Genomic DNA, 26,232 nt, shown 5'->3' with positions numbered 1-26,232 from the left:
CTGCCCTCATTGGCTCTGTTGCTCTGTCCAAGGAAATGTGGTGACACCGAGCGGTCTAAGAGTGTGCGTGCCCATATACAGGCCTGCACAAGTTAGGCCAAGCTTCTGAGTCTGTATGGTGCTGAAAATGAGCAGGAGCTCTTGTGCTACTGACATCTTTGACCTGCAACGGAGCCAGTCCCGGCTCCCCCTAGCCAGCATCGGAGAGTCCGTAGATGGGCAAGGACAGCATGGATACTGGGCTGCAAGTGAAGCTTGGGGGATAAAACTCAAAAAGATTGTTCCCTCGCCCTGCTGGGCTGCCCAGGCACTCCAGAGCATGTCCAGCCAGAGAAGAGGTGTGGTGGCAAGGGACCAGCCCACCTGGCTCACTTGCTTCTTCTATTCTGTACTGTCCTAAGGGTGTTGACAGGGGGCGCCAGCATCCCCAACTTCCTATGAAGGGCCTTGTGTCTTAGGCCCTGTCAGTAAGTGCAGTCCTCAGTCACAGGTGAGCATCTGAGGACCAGGTGACACCACCCTACCCTGTCCCTCTCCACCTTTGTGCCCAACCCCGACCCCCAGCCATTACGGGGCCACCTCTTGCCACAGGGCATATACTGACTCAGAACCAAAAGTAATCAGAGGGCTGTGGTCTGTAAGACTTGCTGGAGTAGGCAGCTGCTGGACAAGCTACATGATATGGGGGACGGTGGTCAGCCCTTGCTTCCCCTTCACTCCTGACCTCCTCTCCCATGTGTAAGCAGCAAAATGGCCTAGATGATCTACCCCCACCCCCTGGGGCGCCCCTCTTGTGGACATGCTCCCGTCACCTCAGACTAGTGGCTGGAGCAGGGCCCCACATTCTTAACCTCCAGGCGCCCCTGGGTCTCAAAGGGAAGCAGCAGTTCAGCCCAGAGCCCTAGCCTCCTGGTTTCTGCAGGAGCCCACCCGGAAAGCACTGGTCGTGAACAATGCCTGCGTGTGACGGGCTTTCCCTCTGTGAGAGAAAATAGTTCCATAGAATGGCAGTTTCCTGCATTTGTGCCTGGGTCTTAAGGGGTGACTCATGCTTAGACCTCCCAGAAAGAGATGGCCCCAGAGCCCCTCCCCACCCCCGGCTCTGCGGCAGGGCAGGAGTCCATCTCTCCTTGTGGCCCCTGCCCTCTTGGGCTTTGGGTCCCATCCCAGCAGCAGGCCTCACCTGGGCTAGCAGATGACATGGAGCTTCTTATTGGAAGCCTAGATTCAAGTGCCAAGAGCTGGATGGAACCAGTGAGGGAGATGCAGATAGATTACCAGGGACCAGAGGAAGAGAGGCCACTGTTCTTTGGATAGGGCCCTGTGATGAGGACTGGCTACTGTCTGTGTGACAGAGAATAAGGAGGGTGGGTCATAGGGGTGTGGACATCCCCCGGCATGAGAAGGGTGAACAGTGGCAGCCAGTTAGGATCCCATGAAGGGTCAAGTCACTATGAGTGGCTTGTAGTCCTGAGAGACCTAGGTATAGTGAGTACAGCTTTGGGAGAGCTGGCAGATACCCCAACCTGGGGCCATGCAGGGGAGTCTTTTCAGACCAGAACTGTGAAGACAGAGCAAGTAAGGGTACCTGGCTCTTCCAGCCTACAGCTGACACTGGGCAGCACACCTTACCTCCCGGCATACCAATATGCTCTAGGAGACCACTCTCCTGGTTCAGTCTTCAGCCCACCAGGCTGCCTTTCCAGGTCTGTTTCTAATGTAGTGTAGTCTGCAGGAGGGTAAGGGACTCATGCTGCCCACTTCGAGCCTATTGTCTCTGTCTGGCCAGTTCTACCTGACCACCTATCTCTTAGGTCCTCTGGAACCTCACATAGCCCTCCCTTTCTTCCTTTTTTTTTTTTTTTTTTTAAAAAAAGACAGTTATTATGGATACAGTGTTCTGCCAGAACACATACCTGCACACCAGAAGAGGGCACCAAATTTTTTTTTCATTACAGATGGTTGTGAACCACCATGTGGTTGCTGGGAATTGAACTCAGGACTGCTCTGGAAGAGCAACCCTGAGCCATCTCTCCAATTTCCAATTCTTGCCTTCTCCCAGGAGCACCACGGTACTCAGAAATGACGGTCCCAGCCTCTTCTGGGCTGGTCCCATGTCATGCTATTGCCACTCTCATTTCCAAAGTCCCTGATTCAGGCAGGGCTCACCCTACCCTCTCCTAAATGCACATCTTGACTTAACCTGAAGGAACAAAGAAGGTTTAAGCTCAGGCCTAACTGCTTCCCTCTCCCAGACCTTGTGACCTCTGGCTGCTCACGGGTTTCCATACCTAGAGGACCCCGGCCTCTGAGAGTGCCTGCTGCTTTTGAAGGGCCACTAGGCTCTGTCCTGTGGGATGCTGTCCGCCCATTCCTTCTTTCGTCAGCACAAACTTCACATCATGGCTAGAGAGACTCAACAGACAAGACATGCCCAAGAGGCAAGGAGCTGGTTGGATGCCCATCAACTCACCTAGAACATTCTTGGCCTCACTCTGCATTGAGGTGAGTGCAGGGAATCTCTTCTCAACCCAGGGAAGCCTGATATCCCCAGCCACTTAGTTTGTGATATCCTAGCATCCAGGACAGGTTCAGGTACTCTGACTTTCTGTACAGAAGGGCAGCTCTGCCCACTTGCCTAAGCCTTTTATTGCCAACTCCTTGTATGTAATCTGAAGTATCTGCATGATATCCCAGTTTTTGACTGGGAAGGGCAAGAACTGTTTTGCTCTATATTAGGTGGTCCTGGGTAGCTGGGTAAGCACCGCGGTGGACTGTGGACCAGAGGGCGGGTCCCCACAATGCTCAGGTGAGCAAAAAGAGGACTCACACAGTCCATGCCACAGTTGAGTCCCAATGATTATTCCTGAGGGGAGGCAATGGGAATGGAGTTTACACGTCCGGACATGAGTTCCATCCAAAATGGCGGTTCTTCTCTGAGCCGGTGACCTGTGGCCGCGATCAGGAGGAGGCACAGACCTAAAAAAGGCACCGCAGTCTGGGGACGTTCCTCGGCCCCTCCCCCAGCTCTATAGGATCTGATCTCACAAACCCAGCCCCCACAACCGCTTCTCCAGGAGACATTCCGGCTCTCTCACCCACCCAACAGGTCTCGGACGGAGACGAGCCCCCGAGACAGGACCCCAGGCCAGGCGGGCCTCCGAATCTTGGTTTCCTGCCACCCGCACCCTGCTCGGTCCTGCAGGAAGTGGCCGCCTCCTGAACAAAGGGGCCGGCGGACAATGGCCATTGAATTGGGCTGGGGAGCTCGTGCGGAGACAGGCCGCCAGCTGCCTGCGCTGATAAGACCCTGCACGCCGGGCCCAGTAGGACGCGGAGCGCCGCGCGCGTCCGTCCCCTCCGTGCACCTCCACCGTAACCCACAGAAGCCGAGCGCGGCGAGAAGCCCAAGGCTCGCGGTGGCCTGCGCGTGGGTGGCTGGCTGGGGACCAATGGGGAGTCGGCGAGCCCCGCTTTCAGACCAATCTCGGGAGCGCGCGGGGCAACAGAGCCAGGCACTGCACACAGCTCGGAACCGCCCCTTCTGGCTCCGCCCTTACGGCAGCTAGCGTGCTACTTCTCCGTTGCTGCATAAGACCGCTAAGCAGCGGTCCTGTGAGGCTCTTGAGAGTTGGTGTGACGTTTTGATGTTTTTTTTTTCCTCCCAAAGCCTCAGAAGTAATCCGTGATGATGCTGGGAAACGTCCTCGCAGGGCTACGCTTCCTTCGCATTATTTTGGGTGCATGGATGCCTGCGTGGCAGGCATGTAAATATCGTCTGGTTTTCTGCGAGGGTTGAGGTGCTGGATGGAGGCTGGCTGTGCGGACTGCCTAGACTCCACCAATATGCGCACAGCAGGGGAACATCTGCTCCAGACAGACACCTCCATTGTCTTGACCTTTACCCTCAACGTGAAGATAGGGACATATCATGAGCCAGGCCAGATTCCTCCTACTGGTGACATTGAGGATTATTCAACAGATAGACGTTGTGCACCCTCTGGGACCATATCTGGATAACTCCTTGGGTCTCCTGCTCCGGAGGCCTGAATGGCTCACACTGGAGCCAACTCCAGAGAGGAGGAAAGTTGAGACTGCATTTTTCCAAGTCCCTAAGTCCCCACCACCGTAACCTGGGGTGGCTCAGTGGGAGCCCACAGAGCTGTGATTACTTTAACTACCAGGCAGGCATCTGTTGTAGCTGTCAGAATGAGAGAGCCATGGGGGAAGGACAGGAAATGGCAGGAGTAGGGGCAAAGTCTGTAAGTCTGTGGAAACTGAGACAGACCTCTCTATTCCTGGTCAGAGTGAGATGGCCCCGGTCATTTCCAGTCTTGGCAGACCCTGAGCAGATGGAGAAGGGAAGGGTCTGCTTCCCTTGGCACTGTACTGCTCACAGCACTTCCTGCTTCGGCTCCATGACCAAGCAGCCCCTCCCCCAACAGGTTCAGGCCTACTGGCAGGTTTCCCTCCTACCCAGACCCTAAACTGGGGAGGGCAGAATGCAGCGGGTGGGGACAGAGGAACCTTCAAAGACTGCTGAAGCCCTCAGCTCTAGTGGAAGAGAATAAGGAAGGCTTTTTTGCAGAAGAGATGCAACAGCAGCAACGATGTAGACTGGGGTCAGGGAAGAGCCAGGTGGGGAAAGGGTGGCACAAGGGAGTGGCACAAGGGTGTCAGAGTGCTAGTGGGCTTGATGAGACACCCTTAGCCCATCTGCACTACTTCTTGCACTGTTTGAGACCATTATGTTGGCAGCCCTGGTGAGGCCAGCCCTGTGAGGGAGCATGCCCATGTATGTGGTGACCACTTGCCAGAGCCCCAGGAGTTGGTGCAAGTGACTAAGACTGTAGTGCCTGGAAGACAATCAGGTGTGTGGCCCTGCTAAAGCAAGGGTCAGGCTAAGCAGTCCCTCTGTGACTCTGTTGGTGGACAGGCTGAGTGGTCGTCACCATAGCATGGCAGAGTGCTGCACTCATTGGGCAGCACTGAGACACCACCACAGGCTTTTGGGTGAGGCTCTCAGGAAAAAACATCTGGTGTCACATCAAAGACTCGATGAGTATGTCGTTCCCGGGAGTGCCCCATCTCCTGGGTGCCTGTGCACGCCTGACGTAGCCTGCTTAGGTTGATACACCTGTTACACTTTTTTGCATCTTGGCCTAGCATTGCCCACCTTCAGCTTTCACTGCCTCGAAGGTCCTTCTCCGAGCAGTTGCGTGAGATACCTTGTACCCACAAGGTCATTTCTTGCCACACTGTCCAAAGGCGCAGTTAGACAAGCCATGGGACAAATGTGTCTTGTGTTGTGAGCCATCCAGGCCAGGCTGTGGACACCTGGGCCTGCAAAGGCAGATGTCTGCGGGTCTCCTGGCCTTACCACTCAGTCTTCAGGAAGTGGGAAGCCCTTGGCTTCCAACCCTGCCCTTTATCAGCCTTCATGGCTTCCTGCTGTAAAAGTGGCCTGCTCCCCCACCTTGGCGCCAGGACGTCGGGTCAGTGGTGACTCACCCAGCGCCCAGCGTGAGGACGCCTTGGCCCTATGTCCTTCTGCCTACCTTCACAGCACTTGTGCCTAGCCATTAGGTCTCACAGCAAGCTGGCTTCTTCTCCAAGAGCCTCACAACAGGGCACACCTCTGTTTCTGGGCCATGAGCTTGTCTCTGCTGAGTTACTTCACTCTGCAAAAAGTGACACCCCAATCTCTGTGCACCTCTTACACACAGATACAGCATACCCACCCATGCTGTTCCTTGTCATGGGTCCTGCCTACACCTCCCCACACCCTATGTCTTCATCAGTCTTACCCTTACATGCTCTGTTGCCACCCAGGCGCCAAGTATGTGGAGACCTGCCTCTTCTAGATACTCAAGACTTTGTGCCCTGTTTGGGCATGGCTCTGGGAAGATGTGCCAGTATAACTGATATACATTTCCCACCCTAGGGCCTCAGGAAGGCTCTCCAAGTCCCTTTCCACCCTGAGTGCCTGCATTTCATGTGCTTGCCTCTGAGCATTAGTGAACTGTTAGCAGAACCCTGAGGTATGTTACCCCCCTCTTCACCACAGTGCACCCTTGAGTAGACATTCCAGGATCTGCTGTGTGTAAAGATGAGAGCTGGAGTCGGGGAGACCAGAGTGCCCTTGGCCCTTACATCCAGAAGGCTGGTGGAAAAGTGGGGAAGGATAGGCTGTTTGGGTGGGTTCTTGCTTACAGGGAAACACTGCTCTCCTTTGCACAGGGCTTGTGTTAACCATCAAGTCCCTTGCCTATGAGGTCTGTAATCCAGCCCTCAGGGCTTTTTGGCTCTGCCTGCTGATCCTGAGTGGAGGTGTGATGGCTAGTTGGTAATGTGACACAAATCATTTGACTGAGGAATTGCTGCCACAGATTTGGCCTGTGAGCATGTCTGTAGGGCATTTTCTTGATTGATGTTTGATGTGGGAAGGCCCAACCCATTGTGGGCCATGGCATCTCTGGGAAAATGGTACTGAGTTGTCTAAGCAAGCAAGCTGAACAAACTTTGGAGAGCAAAATAGTAAGCAGTATTCCCTCATAGTTCCTGCCCTGACTTCCTTCAATGATGAACTATGATCAGGACATGTAAGCCGCATGAACCCTTTCCCTCTTCCTAAGATGGGTTTGCTCAGCATTTTAAAATGACAGCAACAGACCGCAGAGATGGCTCAGCAGTTCAGCAGTTGTTGCTCTTACAGAGGACTTGGTTCGCTCTTGGGCAGCCATGTGGTTCACAGCAATCTGAAGTCATGTTCAGTTATCTGACTGATACCCTTTACTGACCTCAGCAGGCACCAAGCATACATATACCAGGCAAAACACTCCCTCATGAAATAAATCTAATGAAAAATTTTAACAACTCACAGCAAGAGGAAGCAAACTAAGACAGAAGTGTAACCCCATGTTCCTCCAGCCTCGACAGCCTGTGAGCAGCCTGAGCCCGCGACAATGCCCCCAATCCAACTTCTCAATCGGAGTCACTGTCAATGGGCTGGGCAATCTTGCTCTTGAACTGCAGTTTGTCTGGGGGCCCACCTACCAGGGATGTCTTCCAGAAGCCCTCCACAGGCTGCTGAGCCTGATTCCACCTCATCATCCTAGATTCTTCTGTCCAGAGACCTCTACCTTGTAGGCCCCTGAACATAGCCCCTACCAGAACCCATTTCCCCACACATCCCTGTGAGCCCTCTGTCGTAGTCCGTACTCTTCCACCCCACATCCTGTGCTCCTCCAGCTCTCCAGGTACATTCCGTTCCCACCAGCCACAGCCATTTTGGGAATAGAGGAAGGCCAGCATGCTAGTCTGCTCAGGTCCTGCCTAGATGTCCAGCATGGCTCCACTGCTCCTCTGCAAACAGTGTCATCCTATAGCCTATGCTGGCCCTGAACTTAAATTGATCCTATCTCAGCTTCTAGAGCTTTGCCACCCCACCAGTTTGCTTGCTAGATCCTCAGTTGTCAATGGAGAGCTACATTGTGGTCTAATCTTTCCCACAAGCAGCCTTGTGGGAATGCCTGAAGGAGAGGCCTGGCTGTTCCCTGCTGTGCCACTGGCTTTACTCTGAGGCACTGTCAGTATCTGCTCAGTGAGTAACTCACAAATGACTGAGAAACGTATTTCAAGCCTTCTTGTGTTTGTGTGGTTCGAGTGACTATTCTGGTCCAAGTCCTGTGGGAGATGGAGTTTCTGGGGCCTCGGAGTGCCCTGAGTAGCTTATTCCAGCCTCTCGGCTGAGGGACATAGTCACTGAAGTGAGAGTGTGTGCCCGTGACACAGGGGCAAGACCTGATGAACCCTCCAGTCACCTGCTTTCCATTACTTTTGTTTTGTTTTTGTGACAGGGTTTCTCTGTGTAGTCCTGGCTGTACTGGAGCTTACTCTGTAGACCAGGCTGGCCTCAAACTCACAGAGATCTGCCTGCCTCTGTGTCGAGGGCTGGGGTTAAAGGCATGCGCCACCATTGCCTGACCCGTTGCTCATTTTTACTTCCAGTTGGAGTCCACTGCTCTCCTATGGAGTGAGCTTGTCTGCAGGTAATGAGAGCATTGGTGCCTGGCTCCCCAGGAATTAGAGGTAGCTCAAAGTAGTGGAGATCACCAGTCCTCTCGGGCTCAGCAAGCGCTCCTTTGAGTGCTTAAAGGTGATGAACATCACCTCAGCAAGCCTATGCCACTTCTAAAACAGGCACTCAAGACAGCATGCTGATTCTGTTTAACCTCCATTCACTGTGTCATCAGGCAGGCCAAAATTTCCCCAGGCTGTGCTGAGGCAGGTGTCTGGCTGATTGCCATTCACGACCTTCATATTGGGGAAAGAAGTTACACCATATGGCACAGTGGACACTGCCTTCAGCTCACCAGGCTTAACCTACTCTCTATAGACATCCCCAATCTCTGCCCAAGCTGGGACCTCCTGGGCCTGCCAGACCTCTGCCTGAGCAGCAGGGCTGGTCTGGGAGCTCAGCTTTGCTGCCCAGGTGCCAGTAACACCCTCTCCACTATGCTGCTTTCATTGGGCTGGGATGCAAGGTGTATTAAAACCCTCTGGAGATGTTTTGGGAGCACACCAAGAGTATGACAGAATGAGGTTCAGGACAGGCTAGACCCAAGGTCAGGCTGAGGAGTGAAAGTGAGTGATGGTTGAAATGGGTTGGGTCCCACCAGCTTGGGGCGACTGCCATCATGGGTCTTAGCCAGGTCCATTGTTTGAGTACAATAGCTCTCCTGATTTAGGTTCCTCTCCCAACAGGAAAATTATAAAATCTGCTCACTACTACTGCCCACAGTCCCTTGAAGGTCTGGGTACCTTGAAGGTAAGGTCAGCTTGGAACCTGACTTTAACCCTTTCCAGTCTGGTAGAGCCCAAGCACCCTAGGGACCAGCCATCTCTCCAGGCATGTAGCTCAGGGTATAAACACGGGTTCTGATCATCAAGGAAACAGTGGCCCACCTAATAGAGCTCAGTGACATGCAGAGGCTGAGCACCTCCCCGACCCCCCACTGCCTAAGAGCCCTTCCTGAAACCCCTTATGGGCTGGAGACACTTACCTGCATAGTTTACTCAGAATAGGATAGCACCCCCCCCCCCCCCGCGCCATCACAAGCACTTTACCTAAAGCTGAGTTGATACCTCAGGGTCCCCTAAGAGGTCAAGGCACTTTTGCAGAGTGACTGAGTCCTTTAAATGGGACAGATAAGGGTAAGAGGATGCTGGCTGTACAATCAGTACCTTAAGTGTAAGGAGGCCTTGGAGGTGTGCTGCTGCAGGAGCTGTGTGCCAGCCCACATCCCTGCCAGTCCCCTAAGCTTAGCTGGTTCTGAGTCACCCCTATTTGTTGGATTGCAGAGTAGGGAGTGGGTTCAGTGAGAGGGCCAGTCAACTGTATCACCCAAGCAGTGAAAACACCCCAGGTCAGCTTTGATGGCTAAAAGTATGTCCAGCAAAGTCCTTCAAGAAACAGTGTTGCAAGCAGCCACCAGAGGGGGCAGCTCAAGCCAATCACTAGGCTTGTGGACAAGTACAGTACTCCATCCAATTCACCAGCAAACAGTTATGTACCTGCAGGTTCTGTATCTCCGAGGCTCAGTCTCCTAGGTGGCTTCTCCTCCACTTACTGTGCCCCTACTTCTGCCCAGCTGGCCTGACATGTGCTTCTAGCTCACTTGTCCTACTGTTTCCCCACTCCCATCTGGGGTTTACTGGGTCAGGACAGTGTAAGCAAAGGGCTTGGTGGCTGTGTGTTCCCCACAAAGCAATGGTAATGAATAACTCCACCTAGCTCAAGACCATCAGAGGCGGCTCAGGTAACTACTATCTCGAGAAAGTACACACTCTCATGAGTGATCAAACTCATGCTTGCCTACCTCCAGGGCAAGGCACACAACCTTATAGGTCATGTGGGGAGCCCAGTCCTGACAGGGATAAGTAAACTTACAGCACCTCAGGAAGCAGGCTACCTCCTCCAAAGTGCTCCCAAGGCTTTCTTGGAGTAAGCCTGTTGTTCTTGGCTAGGCCCCTGTACTCTTAGAGGCTGTTAAGATAGGTGCAGAGGCCATGCAAGCTTCAAAGGAGGCTGCAGAAGGTGCAGAGAATAGAAGAACAGGAAGGAAGCCTCAGAAGGTAATGGTGGGGACACTCAACAGACATCACCATTGCCATATGCAACACCAAGCTGTATTGCATACATCACCACCCTGGGTACGCCATCAGGGGACCTCTTACTCGTGGGGTATGGAGAAACTTGGTCCCTCCACCTCAGCAGAGTAACAGAAATGGGTTGGACTAGGAAGAAGTCAAGCAGGTGTTTTGCTCCAATGATCACAGAGCTTCCTCTGTGTCCAGAAGGGGCCCAAGATTTCAGTCACTGCCACAGGCTTGCCTGAAAAGTGTTACATCCAAGGCTTCAGAGTCTATATGCTCCAAGGAGGGGCAAATGAAGTCAGACACCCCTATCTACACTGACTTAGGATATTCAATTCCAGTTAGAGTGTGCCCAGAGCTTGCAAGGGTTGCAGAGGGGTTGTGGGACTGCAGGGCTGGTGGCCTACATCATGCTCTGGCTCCAGTAAGCCAGTGGATCTCTTCTCTAAATCAAGTCCTTCCAGGGATGGCCCAGGCTTGGTTCCCTAGACTGGAAGGACTCTCAAGAAACCACCCTGCTGGGCCGTGTTGGCTCACGCCTTTAATCCCAGCACTCAGGAGGCAGAGGCAGGCAGATTTCTGAGTCTGAGGCTAGCCTGGTCTACAGAGCGAGTTCCAGGACAGCCCTGCCTCAACAAAACAAGAACAAAAATTCCACAAAAACAAATAGCAACAACAAAAAACCCAAACCCAGAACCATACTACCAACAACAAAAAGAAGCCACCCTAGACCCACCAGTTCTAGTTACTGTCTGTAACACCATGGGCCAGTGCTTCCAACTCAGCCTAAACTGCTTAGCAGAGAGCAATAAGAACCCAGGTTATCCACCATGCAGGCAGCAGCGTGTAGAGGGTACAAAGCAGCCACTCTCAGACCCTCTTTCTTAACTTAGTCCCTATTCTATGCCTCTAAGAAGGGAGGACGAGGAATGCTGGGTCTAACAGGTGTTCCTAAGATGCATGGACCCCACTCCCTCATTAGCAACACCCATTAAGGCCCTGCTTCTTTGGCCTCTGGAGTTTCTTGTAGGCTCCCTATCATCTAGCAAAGCATCTGGTGATAGCTACTTTAAGCACAGAGGCAAAAATCAGAGGATGGCAAACATCCATTTAGCTGAACCCATGGCCAAATTACGTGTGGGAGAGGAATGGACCCCTACTGTGGCTGGAGCGAGGGCAAGGTGTGCATGTTCCCTGGGTCCTGGACAGGTACCAAGGATACGACCAAAGGAGGTGATATGGTCAGAGCTCACTTTCCACCTTCTAACTAGGTATAAAAGGAGTGCCCCACCCCCACAGGGCTTATTTTACTCCTGCTCCAGTAGGTATACAGTTGGGAAAGGCAGCTGGATAGGAAATTGGGGTCCAGGGTAGGCTGCACAAGCTCCTTCTGGGCCCAATAGCTCTGGATGGAAGAACTACAAGTGGGGCAGCTCCACCCTGTCCTCCACTGCTGACCTCTCTCACTCTGTGGCCCCACTCCTACAAGCAGTCCCCAGTGACCTCTAAAGACAAGCACACATTCTGCTAAGTTCAGATGTGCAGGGTTATCAGGAATCTTGCTAAGTGATACTGTCTTTCCCTGGTGATCACCAGCTTGCAAAGGACGGTGGTAACCACCAAGTACGAGGATCCTCAGTTCAGGTAGCTAGCAAGAAACTTGGGTAGCGCGGCCTGCAGGCTGCTTCCCCTACACTTCTCCCCCTCCCTCGCTGGAAGAAAGGCAGTAGGGGAGGATAAAAGAGGCAGAGAAAGTAGGACCTCCTGTCTAATCAGCACTCAAATGTGTAGACCAGACAGGATCCAAGTCTAGAACTCAATGGACTCCCCCTTCCCTCTCCTTCCCTCTTCTAAGATTCAATGTGGTGAGGCCTGGTTTTGTCCCAGGAGACTGCCTAAGGCACTGCTCTGCACTCTGGGAAGATCTGAGGCAAAGTGATCAATGTGGTAATCTCATTCAGAAAAGAGCAGAGAAATGGACCAAGTGTATGCAGAACAGGGTCACACAGACCCAATGCCTCCTTGAGCCTTACATTAATGCTGGTGGCAGCTCACACAAGGCTGTGGCCTCAGCCCAGAGGTACCCTTGCCCACTTCACAGATGCCCTCTACTGGGACCTACTCCTCAGTACCTGGGTCTCAACCATTTCAGGACCTCCCACTATGTTACTCACCCATCTTCTAGAGACAGTTCTCACTGTCCCTCTCCCTCTGTCCTGACTTTCTTCAACCCTCTCCTTAGTAGTGTGGGACTCAATCACTCCTTCCTGGCCCTTGTCCATTGTCCAGCCTTGACAACACCCTTCTTGCTGTCTCACAAGAGAAAAGGCACAGCTGGGGAGAGGCCTCAACTCCTGTTCCAGGGTACTTGTTTCTATCCCTTAAGTTCTTCTTTTTTTAAGATTTATTTATTATGTATATAACATTCTGCCTCCATGTATGCCTACACACCAGAAGAGGGCACCTGATCTCATTATAGATGGTTGTGAGCCACCATGTGGTTGCTGGGAATTGAACTCAGGACCTCTGGAAGAGCAGTCAGTGCTCTTAACCTCTGAGCCATCTCTCCAGACCTATTCCTGCAGTTCTTACCGACCACCTCTCATCCCTGTACTCTCTCCATGCCATAGGTAATCCTGTCACATGTAAGCACACACATACCCTAAAAGTACTCTGGACCAGTGTCATGGCTCCCTACCATGGTTCTGACCCGAGCCCCCACCCTAGGAAGGATCCTTGATTCCATAATTCCACACTCCACACTCCAAAAGTATTTTGCAATCTTCTCACCAAAATCACTCCATATCTGTCCCACCCATCTACTTTCACCAGCAGCACCCCCACACCTCATCATCTCAAGCCTGGTCCCCACCTCTTGATTTGAAACAGAGACCAGTACTCTGCCTCAGCCCAGATAGTGAAGACTCACATCTAGGGCTGCATCTAAGAAAGGGAGACCCGAGTTAAGTGCATTGAGGATAGTCCTGAGCCTTCTCATGAGGAAACAGCTTGAGGGCCTTCTTGACAGAACTCCACATAGGCTGTGCTGGACATTAGCAGGTGCATATGGTCTCCAGGTTTTCACCTTCTGAGCGCTGCTGACGAACTTGATGAGTCCTATGCGAAAGGCTGAGGCCTGTAATGCTCCTGGTGGCTCCAGACAGTGAATGGACACCAGAGATGCAGAGCTCATGTTCGCTTCCGCAGGAAGCTGCGGCTGCAGTGAAAGGCAGGGGCTCCAGACTATGGCTGCTAACCATACAGCAGTAACTGCCACACATCTTCTGCCCAACACCTATCTGTCCAGGGTGTGAAGGGTGGGCAGAACACTGGCAGCAAGCTAAGACCAAGGTTCTACTTTGTAAGTAAAGCCTCTTTGTGCTTTGATCTCCTTATGACAGTAACACACAGAGCCAGCCTGAGGATTTCCGGAGAATCACTGACTAGTAGAGTATAAGCCTTGACCAGGCTGTTCTCTGATCATGTTTCATTAGACATAAACACACAGATGGTTTCCCTTGTTGGGCAAAAATATTCCTTACATTGCTCAAAACATGATTCCCAACAGTATGATGGGGCCCCCAATGTGGCCATGGAAAGAGAGCTTCAAATCAAGTGGGGCAGTGCTTGACTGGTTGAATCCAGAAATCATGCCTGTGAGCCGTGTCCCAGGGCCCATCTGACCCCACATAAAACAGATATACTTGGAGTCCAGCACCAGGATGCTGCCTTGAGTTCTACTTAGTAGCCATCATCCTCATCACCATCACAGCCGTAATCTGTAAAACACAGAGGACAGTTGTCAAGGTCCAGGCAGTCCTCTGTTGCCACGAACACCACCTTCACCTTCCCAGCTCCCAGCCCCAATTTCATTGCCTTATCTCACAGGTCCCACCACCTGAAGGCCCACCACTTCAATCTATTCCCAGAAATCTTTGGGGCTGGTGGACTGGTAGGTCCCCTGTGTGCGGGCTTTGGGTACTGTAAACAGTATGGCCAACCCAGACATTTTTCTACTGGTGGAACAGTTCCCCCTTCTGACTTCCAACACGCCCAGAAACCTCATCTTCACAGTAGATGCCTCACCTTCCCTGTGGAGCTGGCCTTCTAGCCTTTGTTTAGCTCATTCTAGCATACTCAAGAGCCTCAGATCTATATGGACAATTCTAAGTGTCCTAGTTCCCTTCTTTGAGAAAGGACTTTAGTTTGTAGCCATAGGCTCATATTTGGAAATTACTTGGGTAGATGTTATATCTTTATTTCTCTGGATGCCCCTCAAAGTTCTTGTAGTGTGCCCATAGCCGTGTGGGCCCTACCCACCATTGCCACCCATCATCTGCAGAGCACTGACGCAAGGCTCTCCATCCTCTTCTTCAGCGTCCTCCTCATCTGCATCGTCATCAGGATGGTAGGACACAGGGCCACTCTCCACTAAGACAGCTGATGGCTTGATGGGTTCAGTTCCCAGGGCAGGGGAACTTAAAAGCAAGGCCTGGAAAGAGAAGGCCTGTCTCTGGGACAGAAGCAGAGTATGTGCTGCCCTCCCGACTGTAAGGGACTCTCAGGCTTTCTCAGTATGGGCACAGGCACTCTTCAGAGCTCCTGCCCCACATCTGAGCTGGCCAGAGGATCAGTCTGCCCCCTAGTACCCACTAGTTCCTTCTGGCTTCCTCTGGGTCTATGAAGTCCTAGCCCTCCTTTCCCTAAAAGCTGTTATTAACCGAGGAAGGGAGGGCCCTATGGCATGCAATCTAGCCTCTGCCCACACTAGTCCACAGTGGCAGTTAGCTTACCCTCAATCCCTGAGCAGCAGGCACATAGCTTGCCTGTACCATTGCCTGCTCACTTCCGTGACCCAGCCACTCTCATACCCTGAGCTTCAGTATTCTTTGCTGGAGCCAGGCCAGCGCTGGTGCAGAAACCAACTGGGCCTCGCCCTGCCAAGTCTAATAGCAACTTGAGTTCCTGAGGCCCTGCCCCAGCTGTGCAGGACAACATACCTCTCCCACAGCTGCCTTCTTAGCTGGCTGTGTAGACACCAGAGGCCTCAACCTGAAAGAAAGTATAAAAGCAGTCTCAGTTCAGGTAGATGTGGGAGAGGGGGTGAGTGTGTGTGCGTGTCTGTGTGTACCACACAGAGACTGAGGCCCTGTCCAGGAAGGCTCACAGTCCGTAGCCTCAGTTCATACCTGCCTGCTGACCATCACTGACTAGCAGGACTGAGGTTCTTGACCAGGCAGATGCATGGTCTTATAGCAGGTCCAGCTGCACTCTGGAGCCCAGCCTTGCCACTCCACAGGTATACCTTTCCAGAGACACACAACTTTCACTGCCTCTGCTACTATTGCACTTGTCTTACCCAAGTCTCTCTTCCTATCCTTAGGCCTCCTTCTGACCTTAGGTCTCACCTGTTCCTCAGTTTTACTACCTGGAATAGCACTGTTACTGTGTTCATCCTGATTTGACCTGCTGTCTTGAATTAATCAATGCCTGCCATCATTCTGTCATGGATGGGAGATATATAAACACAATATAAAAAAGCAAGTTCCAGCTGGATGGTGGCGGGGCATGCCTTTAATACCAGCACTCGGAATTTGAGGCCAGCCTGGTCTACAGAGTGAATTCCAGGACAGCCAGGGCTACACAGAGAAACCCTGACACCCCCAGAATTGGAAGATTCATCAGGTATCTCCCTTTTAGGCTATGTAGTAGGCACCCCAAGGTCAAGGCACTGGACTATTTTTCTACTCCTTTGGACAGATATGTGAGGCCAGGGGCAGTGACTATGTGCAGATTCCATGACACCTTTCTTGGTCAATCTGTAACCAGGGGAAAATGAGAAAGAGGGATAGACAGTTATGAAGAAGAAAAAGAGGTGGACAACCTACATCTGCCCCCACCTGCCTCTCAGAACCACCACATCACTTTTACCAACAGTAACTCCATCTTGGGACTGCCTTCAATGTCCCTAGGACTTCCAAACACAAAGGTACCTTTGACATCATGTCCACAAGGAACAGAAAGTGGGGAGGGGCCTGGAGAGATGGTTCAGAGGTTAAGAGCACTGGCTGCTCTTCCAGAGGTCCTGAGTTCAATTCCTAGCAACCACATGGTAGCTCACAACCATCTGTAATGAGATCTGGCGCCCTCTTCTGGCCTGCAGACAGAACACTGTATACATAATAAATAAATCTTAGAAACAAAGAAAAAAAGGAAGAAAGAAAGCAAGAAAGAAAGAAAGAAGGAAAGAAAGAAAGAAAGAGGGAGAGAAAGAAAGAAAAGAAACAAAGGAAAATGAGCCATTCAGAGGAAGACATTCCAGAGGAAGACAGGCACAGTGCCATCTAGGTCAGTATAAATGGGCTCTGGGCATGGGAGGTTCAAGACTCCTTTCTTCCAGGGCACAACTGTGTAGATAAGTAAAGGCCTTAAATCATGAGCTGGGTGGTGGTGGCGCACACCTTTAATCCCAGCACTCGGGAGGCAGAGGCAGGTGGTTCTCTGAGTTTGAGACCAGCCTGGTCTACAAGAACTAGTACCAGGACAGTCTCCAAAGCTACAGAGAAACCCTGTCTCAAAAACAAAAACCAAAAAAACGGCCTTGAATCATCTCCATGCTGGGCCCTTTGAGGTACGTACAGTCCTGCCCAGCTATGACACACTGGATATTCTGATGATACTGAAAAGAGTCTCGTGGTAGGCAGGTGGCAGAGAATACCTTGGCCAGGGAGCTGAAGCCTTCTTACGGAGTTAGTGGCCTTTCTAAGCCCCATGTACACCCAAAAGCAGCTGGCCAAGCCTTAGAGGTGCCCGTGACTGCCTAGAGAATAAGTGCAGCACGGCATTACACAGAGCAAAGCTTCAGTTCCAGTGGAATCCCTATCAGTCACAGGCTGCCGTAATCTTTCAGTCTTGACCATAGATGCTCCATTTTCATAAATACCCCATGTCCTGCACACAGGGCAGGTGGGGGTTACATGTGGGGTCTAGGTCTGCCCTGGGAAAGCCAAGAGGCTTTGTGTAAGCCTGGAGCACTGGATCCTTTAGGGTAATGCCTTCCTAGAGGTAGATGCTGAGTGCTACACCAACCTCACCTGCCAGACTGCTCCTGAGAAGCGGCTGTTTTAGAAAGTTTGTCATAGCTATTTAAAAAAGCTGAGATTCTGGAGCCCTGTGGTCTTTTTTCTTTCCTTGATGCAACTGTCTGAACTGGCCATGCTGAGTAAGGGCAGAGACATGAGTGCAGTGGTGGGGGTACCCTAGCCTTGAGGCCTTTATAACCCTCAAGTTATTAAATATTCACAAACTCTGACTCTAGCAGGCTTCTCCTGGCCATGACCACAAAGGACACCTGAGTCATTACATTAGGACAAGATTCTTCCAACACTGAGAGTAGCAGCCTAGTTGAACTTCAACTTGTGAGTGCTCACAGTGATCAGACTTCTGTACCCATTTCTAGCTACAGCTAGACAGATAAAGGGAGTGATACAGGCCACAATAAGCAGAACTGAGAATGCCTCTAGGTGGTCAAGGCAGGGCCAAGCCCTGGTTCCTGCCCTATCTGACCTAATATATGTGCAAGGAAGAGCTGCAATGGGAATTCAGTCCACAGTTCTCTACTTAGAAATCTCAAAGAGAGAGGTTGTGTGACCATACAAAGAGACTGGAAAGGGCAGTTGAGAAAATCAAACTCCCTTCTGAGGAAATTCCTACCTAAAGCACCCATACTGACTCAGTATTCAGTATAGCCAACACTGATGGGAAAAGAACAGACAACCAGAGGCACCAGTGGGTCAAAGGAAGGCCTTGTAGCAACAAGGCACCCTCTATGGGTTCTGAAAACATAACGATGGAGGGAAATTAAGTACATGCCTATATACAGAAGCAGCTGAAAGGAATCACAGAAAGATCCCATAGAGGCAGCCACATCAGGGCCTGGGAACTAAAGGTGGTATAACTGTACCACCAACTGGGGCAAGGGGAGCTTGTAAGGACATCCCCTGTGTCAAATAAAGTGGTGAGAGTGAGAAGAGGCCTAGCTTAGACATCTCATTCTCAGTTTACAGACAAAATAACAGGCCATGTACAATAGTGTTCTCAAGAATTAGGCCAACCAAACACTGCCGGGCTATACAAAGTAAAGTAACCATCAGCTTGGCAACAGGAGACTTGGGTCACCTGAGCCAACTGTAGGATGGGCTCTTTTTTTTTTTTTAGGATGGGCTTCTTACAGACAGACCCTGTCTACAGCATCCACCCAGAAATCTGAGTGTGGCTTTTATCTTACTCCTTTTGCCAAAGTAAGTTCCAGCTGGATCAGACTTATGATATAAAAAATGCAAACACAAAGATATTAAAGCCTGGAGTGATGGTACACACCTCTAATTCTAGCACTCATTAGGAGGAAACAGGAGGATTAAAAGTTCAAGTACACAGTAAGACCTTGGTTTTTTGTTTGTTTGTTTTTCGGTTTTGTTTTTTTTTTTTTCAAGACAGTTTCTCTGTGGCTTTGGAGCCTGTCCTGGAACTAGCTCTTGGAAACCAGGCTGGCATCAAACTCACAGAGATTCACCTGCCTCTGCCTCCTGACTCCCCTCCACAATCTGGACACAGAAAAGAACTTTATGAACAATGCTACCAACCTCAAAAGCTGTAAAATGGCCAGACTAAGTGGGACTGGCACATGACTGCTAGTTTGGTATTGCTTCCTTGCTTTCTTGCCTCCCTCCCTTTTCTCCTTTTCCTCCTCTTCTTGAAACATGGTCTTACCACATAGCCTAACTGGCCTGGAATTTGCTATACAGAAAATGCTGGCCTTGAACTCAGAGATCCATTGGCCTCTGCCTCCAAAGTATGAAAGTAAAGGTGTGTGCCACACCTGGTATGCTTCTTTTTGTCTCTAAGACTTACACCTACCTACCTACCTATCTACCACGTGTGTGTGTGTTCGCATGAGCACTTGTGCGTGCATGTGTGTAAGGTGATATTGTGTTTGACCTGTGGAGGTCAGAAGAGAATACAGATCCCCTGGAGTTACAGAAGCTGCCTGAAATGGGGGCTGGAAACTGAACTCGGGTATCTCTTAACCACTATAGCCATGGCTGGGCTTGAATTCACCATCTTCCTGCTTCACCCTCCTGAGTACTACAATAGCTTTATATTATTAAGGAAGAAAACAAAACTCCACCAACAGCAAAAGGGAAGAAACACAACACAGACATACGAAGGATGTCTGCTCCACTAAGATAGAAGAAAGCACGTCTGACTTTCCTCCTTGGAAAAGCTATGGCTAATTCAAACATGGAGACTGAATAGGCAGCACCTTACAGGAGTCTTGGCAGGTGGATGGTAGCCACACTGGATATCCAGGCTATCTCTAGAGACAAGGGAATAAACTAAGTTGGGACCTCATCAGGAAAGTTGGCAGCTACTACCCAAGAATAAGGAAGACCAAATGCAGACACCCTCAAATAACACCTTGTCAAACTGCAGAGAACACTGACCCACCATGCTGAGGCTGGCCTGCTCTGGCCCTTGACTGGATTCCTGCCTCCACCAGAGATGTCACTGTGCCTGCATCCTCTCTCTCAACAGAGCCAATGGTGCAGCCTCGGGAGTATAGAAGGGGTGTGGGTATGGGAGGGCTGGAAGAACCCATTAGCACTAAGTATCCAACTGCTTTCTGGAGATGGAGTAGATCCTGCTGCTGCCAGAAGCCTCTTAGCTCTGGGACCAAGAAATAGGGGTGGGAGGTCAGGACACCCACATCTGGATCAGATGGGCTTGTTAGCACTCAGCACACAGTGGGACAAGTGTGGCTCCTGAAGCTCTGGTTGTAAACAACAGCCAAGATGGGGGCCTAGTCCTTTGCTGGCTTCTCCCCAGTCCAAGGGCAGGACAGTACCTCTTCCCCATGCTTGTCTCAGGGTCAGCATCACTCCTGCTAGCTGATCTTTTCCTCCGTGACAACTTCTTGGTGCTGGTACACTCTGAGGGCTGTGAGTCCTCTCTGGATGGGCTGTCCCCACCCTTGCTGTTAAGGTCCCGTAATACACTGTAGTTGATCTTGCTGGAGATTTTCTTCTGTTCCAGCATCTTTTCAATAGCCTCTCCAGCTGTGCTGGCCAGGATTGGCTCCCGGCGTTTGCAAGATTTCTTGGGCTGAATGAAACACACAAAAAACTCCTATCATACGCTAGCTTCACACCTGCCATCTACCCTTGAGCCACAGCTGTTGCCCATCTGGAGGGGCACAGAAAATTGGCTTGGATCTATCTTGGCAACTCCCAGCTCTGACACTGGTTACCTCAGTTCCTGAATATCTATGCTTCCTAGAAAAGTCTTTCTTGTCTACAGAAAAGGAAAGTACCTCATACAGCATGGAATTTGGGACCCACTTCGCTGCCCAAGTCTCTAGTCTTCCTTTGAGGCAAGTACCACTCACTCTCTGAGCCCCCACCCTAGACCCCGGGTTTTGCCAGCGTCACATCTTCTCACTTGGTTCTTAAAATGTTCAGCAACTTACACTTAGGAGGCTGAAACCCCAGAGGGAGCAGCTGAGCCAAGTTACCAAGACCGTCTACCTGTTATCAAAGAATATAGGAACAAAGACAGGGTCTCTCATGTCCTCAACAAGGACCTGAAGCCCATGAAATAATCTGAGTCCAGGCCTACATCTCAATTTGGTCTCCTTAGCTCCTGCGTAGGATATCTCACTGTAAATATCCTACATACATAGGTACAACCATCTATGATGGACCAAGCAATAATAATAATAACCTGGCAGCCAGGGATGTGGGTCCTATGGCTTCCACTGCCTGTCCCAGTCAGGCTCCTATGGACACAGGGGAGAGGTGTTCCCCAAATGGTTTCCTCCTGTCAGCCAACACTAAGGCTGAGTTAGGCAGTCCTGTCAAGAGGTACCCACCTTGTGCTCCTTATAGATACCAAGCTCCTTTTCCTTTGCTATTCTTGCTTCTTTCTCTGTAAGATGAAAAAACAGTGGGCCTCACTCAGCAAGGGACATATCCTGGGACCTGGGCAGAGTACTTGGATGTGTACTTACCCCTCTGCTCCCGCAGGTACTCAGCATTCTCACGCATCCACAACTCAGCTTTTACCCGGGCTTCTGACTCGTTCAGGATGTACTGTGGGAAGCACAGTGAAGCGACTTCAGATCTTTGAGGTTGAGTTCTGACGTATGCCAAGATCTCTCAGCAATTAGCTTCCTATTTATATGCTTAAATTGCTGAAGAAAGGATGTGGGAAGGCCTTCCTTCAGCACAGAAACCTGTCAGTCCTTTGTCCTCCTCTGCCAACTTTACCCTGCAGCCATAAGCCAGTATTTGTAGTTCCTAGGCCTTGTTAGATCTCTAAGATACACAGCCAAGTGTTAGTGTATAGTCTAGGGCCCCTGGGATTTGGGGATTAGAGATATACAATATATTTGTGATGCAATGGGAGCCAAGGCCAGGTGCAGAGCTCAGGGCCTTCCCAACATGGTCCTGGTTGGGTTGTTTGGGGTTTCAGAGGAAGGGCACATGACAACTGAGGCTGCTTGGAACAGAGCTTTGAGGAGGGAGTCCAAGGGTCATGTCTGAATCATAGGCACTACAACTTGAGACCACTCACCTATTACGGAATGTCTGAGAAAGTCACAAGGCTCAGAGAGGCTAAAGGTGAATGACAGGCCTTGAACCTAGTTCAACCACACTTTACCCTCCATAAGTCTCAACCACCACTGGGGACAAGAGGAGTCAAAGGGCTTACTCTGTCAATTTCAAGGTCATCGATGCCACTGAGGTCCAGCTCCCCGTCTCCTGAAGTATCTTCTAGAGAGAAGAACCCATCAGTGTCACAGGCTGCCCTAGCAGATACTGCTCACCATGGGGATGCTTTGGACTCAGGGAGTAAGAGCTGGGGCAAATGGGCTGCAAGAATCTCCATTGAGAGAATGTCACCTTAACACTTGACCATCAAGAAAGAAACCAGGAGAAAAAAAAAAAAGGTCAAGAGGTGGTGGAGCACACCTTTAATCCCAGCATTCAAGAAGCAGAAGCAGCTGGATCTCTGTGAGTTCGAGGCTGGCCTGGTCTACAGAGTGAGTTCCAGGACAGCTAAAACTATTTGTTACATAGAGAAAAGAGAAACCCTGTCTAGAAAGAAGAAGGAGAAGAAAGAGGAGGAGGAGGAGGAAAAGAAGAAGAAAGAAAACAGGTACAGGGAATATTTCCTGCATCCTCAACAAGAAAATTAAGCTCAAGGACTAGGTGAAGAGCTGCTAAGAAAGGTCTACCGTGGAATCCAGCAGACCACTGGATTCTTCACCTGTATCTTACTCTTCTAGATGCCAGGCAACCCCTTCACCATCCCACCTTCACCCACCTAATGGCCCACATAGTTGGGAATTTTGAGGTGTTGTCTTCATCTCTTAAGGCTGAAACCCTGGGGTAATTCATTAGTGGTCAGACCATCCACCCCTCGAGGCTCTCTGCAGTCTGCCCCACTTCCCATGCTTTCTGCTCTGGGTTCCCTATGCTCAGGTTGACAAGTACCTTTGTATTGCTCTGAATTACCTGCTCCCTCAAAGCAGATACTTAACTGTCCTCTACATACTTGGTCCACAGGTGAAGCATTTTGCCTCCCCAACTTAGGTCTACCCCTCATATAGCCCCATTTCTCAACTGTTCCACCCATTTGAGAGGCCCTACCCTCTAGCAAAGGTCAAATCTTCACCTGATCAGGAGAGCAGAGCCAGATTACAGGGATAGGACCGGTTACCCTTCCAGAGCCACTGGTGTCTCCTGGCCCTTCTTCATATTTATTTATTTACTAGAATTTATTTTGTGTGCATGAATGTTTTACTTGCACATGTGCCTTTGTATTTCCTCAAGAAGTCAAAAGAGGGCGTCAGATCCCCTGGGATTACAGCCACCACGTGGGTACTGGGAATCAAACCTCAGTCCTTTGAAAGGGCAAGACAGTGCTCTTAACCTCAGAGCCATTACTCTAGCCTTCTTCCCTGTTTTAAAGGTGAGGACAAGAAGCTTCAGGTGTCTGGCACTGTTGGGAGCAGGGGCAATTGTTGGTTAGTGTGTTTCTCCTCTGTACATGCTCAATCTCAGCACTGACAGTGAAGATGCACCTTAACTCCAGTAAACAGGGAAGAATCAGGAATGAGCTGGCTCCCCCACTCTTGCATGACTTAAGGCTCTACCAGACCTTCTCTCAGTCATTTGGTAGCTACTGGAACTCAGGACCCATGCCATAAGCTGGCCAGCCAAAGCAGCTGGACTAGAGGGAGCCTACAATGGTAATAGGCCAGGGGGCACATACCCAGCTTTTTACCCTGTGTGATGGTTAGTTTTAGATGACAACTTGTCACACAATTGAGAGTCACCTGGGAAGAGAGTCTCAGTTGAAACATCTTTATCAGGTGTGCCTGTAGGCAAGTCTGTGGAGCACTGTCTTGATTGTTAATTGATGTACAAAGACACAGTTCATTATGGTGGCAGCATTCCCCAGGTAGGGGGTCCTAAACTAGGAAAGACAGGAGAAAGCTAGATAGAAGCAAACCAAGCAACGATGTGTTTCGTTTTTGTTTTTGTTTTTTTTCCTTTTTGCTACTGACTATGGATGTGATGTGATTAGTTGTCTGAGTTCCTGCCTTGACTTCCCTGAAATGGTCAAGTGTAACCTGGAATTGTAAGTCACACTGTTCCCCACAGTTGATTTTGACAGGATATTCATCACAGCAAGCTAAATGAAACTAGCACACCCAGGGACTGTTGACTACTGTGCGTGCAGGGGCCTAGCAGCGCCTCATCCAAACCCATAATTATGGTCCAATCCACAGTGGGGACCCTTCAGACTATAAACTTCCCCTGTCCCAGGGCACTCACTGAGGTCCCCACTTGGGGAGGAGATGCACTCTCGGATGGAATCGGAGATGCCCAGGCTGGCTGCTGTGGGCAATGGGCCAAGTAAGGACTCCAGGGCGAGGGGCCGGCTGCCCCCATCAGGACCTTGTGCTGCTTCTGAGCTGTGGTCATTCCCCAAAAGCTCTCGGTAAAAGTCCTTGTTCATGTGGCTCGCAGCAGCCTCCAGCTCTTCATCCTCCGTGTCTTCCTCACAGAATGGGCTGGATGTGGCGTCCTCACCGGAGCCTAGGGACACACGATTCGCACACCACCTGTCAACCAGGCAGAAAGCCAGAGAGAGCCCACTTTTGTAACAGAAACATTTTTTGCAAAGCTGCAAAATAACCAAGAATACAAAAACTACCAAAAAGCATGCCTTTTTCTACAGCAGAGAAAGCATGGTCCTGCCAGCAAATGGTGTTGGTTGCCCACGTGCAAGAATGGCCTGGCTTATTACTCATGCTCTGTGCAAAAGCTGACTTAAATGTGGTATCTGAGAGCATAAGAACATTCAGGAAAGATAAAGCTTGTGATTTAGGTTTAGGCAAAAATACCTTCAACAACACTAAAGCAGATAAAAAAAATTTTGAAATAATTATGATTTTTTAAAAAAAGAATTATAATGTCTGTCCTGTGAAATATACTGTCAAGACAAAGGTAAGGCTGTAGCGTCTTCTTAGATAATGTCTGAAAGGACAGTCTAGAACATGTAAAGAGCGCCAATGCTCAGAAAACACAGAAGCCAAATAAAAAGACCTGCCAGTATAGAGAACACATGAGGGGCACAACAGCAGGAGACGGCACAGCCATGGAGTCCTGAAAGGCTCTCCAACTAGACCAATCAGAACATGAGAGCTGTACTGTATGGTTTCAGTCGGCTGAGAAATCACGCTGGTGACCTCATCAGAGAGGATGGAGAGAAGACAGAGGGACTGGCCTCATACAAGCTGACAGTGGAAGAATAGTGGTGACTGCTGTGCAAACTGTTTGCCAGCATCACCTCCCAGACCCAGCAATTCCACTCTGCTCAATATAAGGGAGATCAATATCAACAGGGACTGCATACAGGTTTATCTGGAACTAATCCGAATGCACTCAACAGGAATGGTAAGCACTTCACTGCACTTTCAGCAACTACACAATACAAGGACCATGCTATCAGTGGGCAACATAAAAGTAATGCTGAGGAAAGACAAAGGCACACACTATGTCTATAAAAGACTTCCATACAAACAAATGATAAATGGGCTGCCAAAGAAATCAGAGAAACATCACCCTTCACAATAGCCACAAATAAGCATAAAATATCTCGGAGTAACTCTAACCAAACAAGTGGAATACCTGTATGACAAGAACTTTAAATCATTGGAGAAAGAAATTGAAGAAGACACCAGAAAGTGGAAAGATCTCCCATGCTCTTAGGAAGACAGAATTAATATAGTAAAAATGGCAATCTTACCAAAAGCAATCTACAGATTCAATGCAATGCCCAGCAAAATCCCAGCAAAATTCTTCACAGACCTCGAAAGAAACAGTACTCAACTTCATGTGGAAAAGCAAAAAACCCAAGATAGCCAAAACAATCCTGTACAATAAAAGAACTTCTGGGGGCATCATAATCCCTGACTTCAAACTCTACTACAGAGCTACAGTACTGAAAACAGCCTAGTATTGGCATAAAAGCAGACAGGAGGACCAATGGAACTGAATAGAAGACACAGATATTAATCCACACACCTTCAAACACCTGATTTTTGACAAAGAAGCAAAAAATATCAAATGGAAAAAAGAAAGCATCTTTAACAAATGGTGTTGGCATAACTGGATATCAACATGTAGAAGAATGAAAATAGATCCATAACTAGCACCATGCACAAAACTCAGGTCCAAATGGATCAAAGACCTCAACATAAAGCCAGTCACACTGAACCTTATATAAGAAAAAGTGGGAAATACACTTGAACACACTGACACAGGAGACCACTTCCTAAATATAACCCCAGCAGCGCAGACACTGAGAGAAACAATTAATAAATGGGACCTCCTGAAACTGAAAAGCTTCTGTAAAGCAAAGGACACGGTCAACAAGACAAAATAACAGCTTACAGAATGGGAAAAGATCTTCACTAACCCCATATCAGACAGAGGTCTGATC

At 50.1% G+C, this 26,232-nt stretch overlaps 1 protein-coding gene and 1 long non-coding RNA gene across 6 annotated transcripts in view; both read right to left on the bottom strand.

Annotated features, from left to right (window-relative positions):
- Positions 1 to 2,688: 2,688 nt before the first annotated feature.
- LOC125398597 (uncharacterized) lies at positions 2,689 to 3,397 on the bottom strand. The gene is made up of 2 exons (XR_007231465.3): positions 3,103 to 3,397; positions 2,689 to 2,979 (listed from the first exon to the last, which is right to left on the bottom strand). It is a non-coding gene; the product is annotated as an uncharacterized LOC125398597 (long non-coding RNA).
- Positions 3,398 to 12,929: 9,532 nt separating this feature from the next.
- The window catches only part of Brf1 (BRF1 general transcription factor IIIB subunit), a 52,431-nt gene continuing 39,128 nt past the window's right edge, over positions 12,930 to 26,232 (bottom strand). For 2 of the 5 annotated variants that reach the window (XM_087911485.1, XM_085698025.2), the window contains 8 exons: positions 24,060 to 24,349; positions 21,928 to 21,989; positions 21,224 to 21,305; positions 21,086 to 21,141; positions 20,063 to 20,319; positions 15,159 to 15,210; positions 14,479 to 14,650; positions 12,930 to 13,937 (listed from right to left, as the gene is read on the bottom strand). In XM_087911485.1, the coding sequence (XP_087767611.1) occupies positions 13,900 to 13,937; positions 14,479 to 14,650; positions 15,159 to 15,210; positions 20,063 to 20,319; positions 21,086 to 21,141; positions 21,224 to 21,305; positions 21,928 to 21,989; positions 24,060 to 24,349 (1,009 nt within the window). In that variant the 3' untranslated portion in view covers positions 12,930 to 13,899. The remainder of the gene's footprint in view (positions 13,938 to 14,478; positions 14,651 to 15,158; positions 15,211 to 20,062; positions 20,320 to 21,085; positions 21,142 to 21,223; positions 21,306 to 21,927; positions 21,990 to 24,059; positions 24,350 to 26,232) is intronic. The other 3 variants (XM_087911486.1, XM_087911488.1, XM_087911487.1) reach the window with 3 other exon arrangements.

The sequence above is a fragment of the Myodes glareolus genome, chromosome 11 (assembly GCF_982192425.1).
Source record: "Myodes glareolus chromosome 11, mMyoGla1.1, whole genome shotgun sequence".
In the NCBI taxonomy this organism is placed as follows: domain Eukaryota; kingdom Metazoa; phylum Chordata; class Mammalia; order Rodentia; family Cricetidae; genus Myodes; species Myodes glareolus.
Note: the sequence above shows the minus strand (reverse complement) of the source record. Positions and strands in the feature narration are given on the sequence as shown.